Source organism: Coenobita brevimanus, chromosome 59, assembly GCF_032717465.1.
Source record: "Coenobita brevimanus isolate Jiangsu-jjx chromosome 59, ASM3271746v2, whole genome shotgun sequence".
Classification (NCBI taxonomy): Eukaryota; Metazoa; Arthropoda; class Malacostraca; order Decapoda; family Coenobitidae; genus Coenobita; species Coenobita brevimanus.
The window spans coordinates 24352577-24360791 of record NC_137012.1 but is presented as its reverse complement, the minus strand read 5'-3'; the positions used below and the strand labels follow the sequence as shown (position 1 = coordinate 24360791).

Sequence of the window (8215 nt, the reverse complement as noted above, 5' to 3'; positions counted from 1 at the left end):
CCGTTCATTCAGTTCACCACCTACCCTTCTCATCACTCGCCACGTATACCTATGGATCATTTTGTGCCTGAAGAGGGTATTGGATATCACCAACCCCCTCCTGGCACAAATGTCCACTAGAGCACTGCCATTCTCATCCACTTTTGCAGGCACACCCCACCCACCAACTACCCCATCCACCTTCAAAAATTTTAATTCAACCAGTGCACACACACACAGGCCGCAGGCTAGTCCATACACATCCTGTCTCAGTGTTGGCTACTTAATCTTGTTAATTATAGAAGGATTAGCCATCAATGCACCTCTACTTGAAGAAGCTTTGGATTTTATTCAAATCTTAAATGTGACGAGTGCCCACAACGTTATAAAATTGTTGTATTTTCCCATTAACAACTTTTCCTTGTGCATAGTCCCATCATATTTTCGTTTACATATGATGTATTTCTGTAAGTTGTTTTACGACCTTTAATTACGGTAACATAAGTCACGATAACCAAGTAGAGGACTAAGGGACCAGTCCAGCCTAATGGGGAAGCAGAAAAATAAGAAAAATATGGTGAATCTGAAGAAGACAGGGTCAGCTCTTAAATATTAAGATTTTTTTTTTTTTTTTTTGCCAACCTTTGAAATGATTCAGTGACTTCGTGAAGGTGTCCACAGATGAACACACTAAGTCAAAGTCTACAATGTGGCCTGGTTTTTAAAGCTTTGTAATAGCATTTAACTTACAGCCCATTCAACCATCGCACCATGGGGTCGGTTCGATCATACGTTTATGTAAAAGATCATAAAGAATTAACTCCCGACTAGCAACTGAACCACTGATACACCAAGGTATACCACATATTGCTTTAGGACGTTGAATATCATGACATTTAGTAGGTTAACGAGGCATTTTCATCAATATTGACTTGCACAAGTTACAAAAGTGTGTAGCCATAGCTGTGACGTCACCACCAGCTGATGCTTAGGCTTTTTCGTAATAGTTATCAAATTACGACGATGTCTATAGCAAATCGGTATTTACTGAAGGTGAGTGATGACGTCTCATAATGGGGATATTAGCGTTTTAAGTAGTGTGTAATTATATAAAAGTTTTAATAGACTTATTCAGTTATAATCAGATAATATTATCCCCAAAAAGAGACGACCGATTATTATATTTTAAGGTACTTTATTGGCCTAGCGATAGGAATTGAGAATTAAAGATTTCGGGAAGATCGTAAGCTAATGTTGTACCAGATAAAGAGAAATCATGCAAGGATTTAGTAAATTTTGTACAAATTGCCCATAGGCTAATGGTTTTAGACATTAAACCCAAGATTTTCAGATGGATTCTGGTGTGACAGTCAATTTTGATACTGATTTTCGTCACATACATAGTAATTTTTATGTGGCATCATCTTCCCTATCGTAATGACCAGTTCAGGGAAGGGAGTACCTTTTTTTTTTTTTTTTTTCCCAGCAACCCCAGTGGTACAAAACTTTGACTGTATTGTATTACATTTTCTCATCAGATTAGAGGGTCGTCTTTATAAGGGATTTCTATTGAAAGTGCACCTTTCTGGGTGTGTTGTGTTCATCCTAAAAAATTACTTTAGGTTCAAGATGGTCAGCGCATGGAAAGTCCATGAGACTGGTGGTCTGAGTGGTTAAAGTCATGGGGGGCATGTGGGTGGTGTAGCTCCACCCAGTCAGGTACCTGGTTTTTGTTGCTTTGATTTTTTGATGCTCAGTTATTGTCAGAAATACCCTATTTTGCCATGATGGTGGTAGGAGGATGGGAGAAAATTACAAAATTGGGCATTCCCAATAAAAATGAGTGGCAAAAACATTCAAAAGGCATGAAAATCCATAAGAAAAATAGAAATCAAGAGAAAAATAGATGGTAGAGTAAAGGGAAAAAAAATAAAAGTGAAATTTAACATCGTGACACTAATATACCCAGACCACACTTAACCTAACATAGACTTGTGATAGGAACAAGTACAGTACCGTACTGTATAACAGAATCTTGGGACTGTTGTGTGAGGTCAGGATCATTGGACATCTTGTTTGTGAGCAGGTGCCGTAAACATGTGCCAACCCCAAGTTTCAGCAGTCAGGCTCTAATGTCAAGACAATAATGTATAGATGAGCAGTCGGCATGCCAGCCCAGTAATGAACAAACCACAATGAAAGTGATTATGGGCAACTACTAAAAAATACTAAGGATTTTATAGTATGGTTAATTTAGAGGTGAAAATGGTAATTTTTTTTAAGGAGACAGCATCATCACTAAAAAAGAAAAAAAAATAAATAAAAATAAAATACCTTTGAATTCAGTTACTGTAAAGGTGTACTCACAGACTCTGAGTACTGTTAGTATCATTCTGTGAATACCAGTACAGAAACGCATTTTCAGGTATGAATAGGGTCCTTCTGTAAGCAAGGGAAATATGATTACTGATGGGATAGGTTAGGATAATTTTGGTTATGTTAGCACAAAATAGGTTTTGTTAGGTTGTGGTAAAGGTAGGTTGTCACAAATATTTAAGTTTGGATAAATAGGCACTGATAAGGGTAGTTTAATAGTTTTATTCAAAGATGGCATCCATCTGTCTTGATGCACCAGAAGATGGCATCCGTCAGTCTTCAGTGCTGTAAGGATTGTGAACAAACACCACTTTTTAAATGCTTTTTACTACTTTCAAAAGAAATAAAAATCAGAACTTGAAAGTGCACTGGGAGAAAACTCAGAGAATCCCATGACGAGCTAAGGTAAGGAAAAAACAAGAAAACTCCAAAATAAGGTGGTCCTACCATCCTTAAAGATTACGGTACTGTGAAAATTTAAGAGAGCTCCCATGCACATACATGTAATTTACAATCTCATTTACCATCACGAATTGTTGCCTGACTTTCTTGTCTTATAGGTGCCCCTGGGTGTGTTTAACCATGTCATGTAAGTTCTGTTCACAAAATATGATTATGTAATCAAAACCTCTGGAACTACTGAAGATACCCTGAATCTGAGTAGCTCTTAAAAATCTGGATTAGTCTGACATCTAGACAAGAGTGGCATTGAATGGGGAGTTGGAGAGTGGTTTGTTTTTGTTGTTGGTGTCTGACCGAGCAGACCTATCTAGTGCAGGCAAGTAACTGCCCCTGCAGAGCTGTCCTGTGCAGTGAACTGATGTTCCCTGTTGACAGTGCCTCGCAACAGTGAGACATGGGGAAGAGTGTGGAGGTTTGGTTCCTGGATTGTTGTAGCACATGTCTCTCCAACAAGTTAGCAGGGGCACCATAACAGGCACCACGTCGCCCTGTTATCTGATTAAAGTACAGTATATGTGTGTGTAGTGGTAGGTGGTGGCGACCATCATCCACTCACTTCATGTAGTGCTGCTTACTTCTTCCTTAGCCTTTATCATTCTTTTTCTGTGCCTGCCCTCCTTTCTTCCTATTTCTCCCATCTTTCCTGTCACTTCTTATTGCTTTTCTTTTCATTACAGGTGGCTTTACATTGAGTGAAAAGCCAAATGGTTTCCTATAAGCCAAGAAACCATTTACAACGCTGGGTGGTAACCATATAACCAAACCATTCGTGCTCCCTACGTGTCAACAAGTGGGTTGGTGGAGGGTTAGTGCCCCTCCCTGTAAAACAAATAACTCCGAGTCAAATGGCCACCTCTTATGGGATAATGGCGTCTGGCAATAGATAGATAGATAGACAGATGTGTGTGTGTGTGTGTGTGTGTGTGTGTGTGTGTGTGTGTGTGTGTGTGTGTTTGCACCAAAATAAGAACCTGAGGGGAAGACCATGCAAGGTTTACCTTTCCAAGAACAGCAGAACAAAGGAAAGACAGTTCAAAGATTCATTTATTTTGAGACCTGGACACATTTCATTCAAAAGCTTGGGTGTCATAAACAGAAGGAAAAGTATATCATCTGCCTGTTGTTAGCAACCTGCTAGCACCTGGATCTGCCACACACAGGCTCCACTCATATTTTATTGCTGTTCTTGCTGTGAGCCATTTGCTGTATGATGATAACATTGTAGCTGTTTGGAATATACTGTACATGATTGATTACAGACCCATAGGCATTACATCTTCTCTTGGTAAAGTATTTAAGATTGTCATTATTAAACACATTGTTAAACATCTTGAATCCAACAACTTTGTGACAGGCAGTATTTATGTTGCTATGAAAGATCCACAGTTGATTTACTTAGTCTCATTAATCATCATATCCATCAGTCAAATGATATAGTTGAAGAAACCCATGCAGGAGCCCTTGATATTTTTTTGCTTTTGACAGCATTTTGCACTGTTCCCTGTTATCCAAACTCCCATGCTACAACCTATCATCTTTTTCCCCACAGATCTTGTATCTGAGCAGCGAAAAGATAATAGTAAAGGTAGATGAAGTACTGTGTATTGCAGTTTTCAGTCGGTTAGGTCCAGTGTGCCACTATGATTAGTCCTAGCTCCAACCCTGTTCCTCATTCATATTGATGATCTGTCTGTCACCCATAGTCCCATTCAGTCAATGCAGATGAATTAGTGCTTTACAGCTTATTTACACTTAACCACCCATTCACAGAGTTAGATATCTTAAACTTCCAATTTGACAGAGCAATCTCCACAAATCAAGACTTATTTGAGATCTTTGAATTGAGACAAAACAGCATTGTTTCATTTAATGCTAGGAAAACCAAGTAGATCCAGTGTACTAAAAGACTGATATTGCATGATTCCTCTACAGGTATTACCTTCAGTGCAGTCAATATTTGTATCCCTAAAATTAGAGAAATTCTTGATGTTTAGCTGAACAGTACCCTCAATTGGACCTCTCACATTCGATTACTTGCTAAAACCACTTCAAAAAACTTGGATTATTGAACAGAATTCATAACTTCAACTTCTTTAGCGACGAGCAGTTAGCTATAATTTACTTGAGTCGTGTACACTTTCAGCTTGAATGTTGCTCACCCTTGTGGAGTGGATGTGGAGAGGTTGCACTAAAACAACAGGACAAAATTCAAAACAAAGTTGTTAGAACGATTAATAACCCGGATCTTGATTTTGGCTCTCTTTTGTATCGTTTTTGTTTTTTCTTGGAACGGTTTGTGGGCTCCGGTCTTTGGTTCCTTCTTTTTTGCATTTAAAAAAAAAAAAGAAAAAAAAAAAAAAGATACAAATGAACTACCTCCCCTACTAGTAAGGTGTAATGTTGCTTCCCTTGCATTATTGTACAGCAGTGAGCCATAATTTACATGAGTCGTGTACACTTTCAGCTTGAATGTTGCTCACCCTTGTGGAGTGGATGTGGAGAGGTTGCACTAAAACAACAGGACAAAATTCAGAACAAAGTTGTTAGAATGATTAATAACCAGGATCTTGATTTTGGCTCTCTTTTGTATTGTTTTTGTTTTTTCTTGGAATGGTTTGTGGGCTCCGGCCTTTGGTTCCTTCTTTCTTGCATTAAAAAAAACAAAAGATACAAATGAACTACCTCCCCTACTATAGTCGGCCTCGCGCCCGTTTGCGTCTGTGGTGTGGCCCGCACCTGTGTACAATGGTGCCACGTTTCCCCAACTTGCGATGTGAAACGGAAGCTATTTATGTACAAGGCATCACAAATTCGATAAATTCAGATGAATAAAACTTACACTTGTGTATTTTGATGGATGAATCAACAGTAATCTATTATGCATAAAATATTTATACAGTAACACAGAAACATGGCATACATATTGTACAGTGTTGCTAAAAGAAATAGCAGTCACTTTTAATGTTTTGTAGCGTAGTTTTAGGGTGGTTAATAATATTACAGTTATGGATATAATAGAATGAGCCTGAAAAAAGAAGAAATATGCCAATATCCAAAGTAAAAGAAATAATTCATATAATTCTTGTGAGTGGCAGCACTGACACACCCCGTCTGGCCTAAGGTAAAGTACATACCTCCATAGACCCAAGCACAGCTTGTACAGGTGTTGCTTGGGAAAAATGCTCACATTTACTGGCTTTTACCATAATTTTAAGGGCGAGGAATAATCACATTTATAATCATAAGCTAATATGTAGGACAAAATAGTAGGCATATGCCAATACCGAAGTAAAAAAAAAAAAAACTATTCACTCGCGAGCGGCAACACTTCCACACCCAGTCAGTGGCCTTGACAGATAGCTTCCCTACAGAGAGAGAGAGAGAGAGAGAGAGAGAGAGGCAGGAGAGGGGCATGCATTGAATGCATTGTCGGCATCACTAAATATAACAAAACCAAATTAACAAATGAAAGCACAATTATAAATAACTTATAAAAGAATCAAAAGTACTCAGGGTGGCTCACATTTCCCGCCAGGAGAGAGAGAGAGAGAGAGAGAGAGAGATAACGGTATAGAAAACGTGGCAACACTGTACACAGGTGCGGGCCACACCACAGCCGCAAACGTGCGCGAGTCTTACTATAGTAAGGTGGAATGTTGCTTCCCTTGCATTATTTTACAGCAGTTAGCTATAATTTACATGAGTCGTGTACACTTTCAGCTTGAATGTTGCTCACCCTTGTGGAGTGGATGTGGAGAGGTTGCATTAAAACAGCAGGACAAAATTCAGAACAAAGTTGTTAGAATGATTAATAACCCGGTGGAATGTTGCCTCCCTTGCATTATTTTACAGATACTTATATGGCAAATGCTCATATGAAGTTACATCCATTGCGCCACCTTCCTCTGTCTTCCCTTGTGCTACACGGGTATCTGGTAGTGCTCATCTGTCACACTGTCATATTGCAGGACGTCTTATCAGAATTCCTTCATTCCCCGAACTGCTTCACTTTAGAACTTGCAGATTTTTTTTTAATGAATTGAGGACACCTGGTGTACAGATTTTTTTTTTTTTAATTTAATTTGTTTTTGCTTCCTATGTTCATTTTGTTATATATAAAAAAAAAAAAAATTGTCTGCTACGGTATGTTATTGTGTTGCCTCTTCTTTTTGTTTTTCCTACAGACTTGGTGCGTGGCAAGGTGTGCATGTGCCACCCGATTGTGTCACACTGAGCCAAGACTAGATGCAGAATGGGTGAAACTGGCCAAGAAACAATTGAGAGGGAGTGATCCAGCAAAAAAACTGTTGTGGCACACCCCTGAAGGTATCACCATTAAGCCCCTCTACACTTCCCATGATGTTAAAGAGTGAGTAAATTTTCTGTATATATTACAGATTCCTCATTTCAGAAGTAGCGTAGGGACCAGGGGCTCTGTCTGGTTAGTAAAGATGTTATGGTTAGTGACCAGTTGCTCATCCCTGAGTGGTACATGAGCAACAAATTCCAACCACCCTTTGGATATAATCCCTCGATGGAGTACTGTTTACTAGAGCATCATGCATCCATTTCGTTATACAGTGTTGTAACCATCCAAATTAGTAAAAGAGTTTCCTGGGCTGTAAAAAAAACATTTAGCTCATCATTCACATAAGAGTCACCTGAAGGTACAGTACATCATCTTAGTGGTCTCGTCAGTACCGCCATCATCATGAGTATGATTTCTGCTTAAAGATATATACCGTATATAAATATATATATATATATATATATATATATATATATATATATATATATATATATATTTATATATATATATATATATATATACAGTATATATATATATATATATATATACAGTATATATATATGTATATATATATACAGTATATATATACAGTATGCACGCACAGTGCGCGTCATCACAGTGCGCGAATCGCATTGTGAGCGAGTGACCAAAAATCATAACAAAAAACCCTGAATGCGCGAGTTTACCCCACAAAACATGAGGTAGGGGCAAGAAGTGGCTTAAAAACGCCATTTTCCATCAGTACGCAACCCCCCCCCCACACACACAACGTGCCAATAGTGACCTAGAGGCTCATGGGGAAGGTGCTCAAGAGGAGTCTACAATAAGATATCGCCAATAACAACTTCAATAATAATGTTTTCAGCAATAACAGTAAGTTAGAATAGATACCCAGTTTCTACAATAATGATGTTTATTTCGTGAATACCAAGTTGTTATACTGCCAATACGTCCATAACAAGATGAGGAATGAAACAAACAAGCAAGAAGAGATGAAGGAAATTGCCTAAAATGTGAGCAGTAGCAAGGAGGAGGGAGGATCCTCCCCTCACCACCTCCCCTGACTCGCCCACTGTCGTCCTCCACTGC

General features: G+C 38.6%; 1 protein-coding gene across 1 annotated transcript in view; it reads left to right on the top strand.

Moving 5' to 3' along the window:
- Positions 1 to 954: 954 nt before the first annotated feature.
- Positions 955 to 8215, top strand: part of LOC145402807 (methylmalonyl-CoA mutase, mitochondrial-like) — a 78965-nt gene continuing 71704 nt past the window's right edge. The window contains exons 1-2 of the mRNA XM_080274707.1: positions 955 to 1032; positions 7002 to 7186. Of these exons, the coding sequence (XP_080130833.1) occupies positions 964 to 1032; positions 7002 to 7186 (254 nt within the window). The 5' untranslated portion in view covers positions 955 to 963. The remainder of the gene's footprint in view (positions 1033 to 7001; positions 7187 to 8215) is intronic.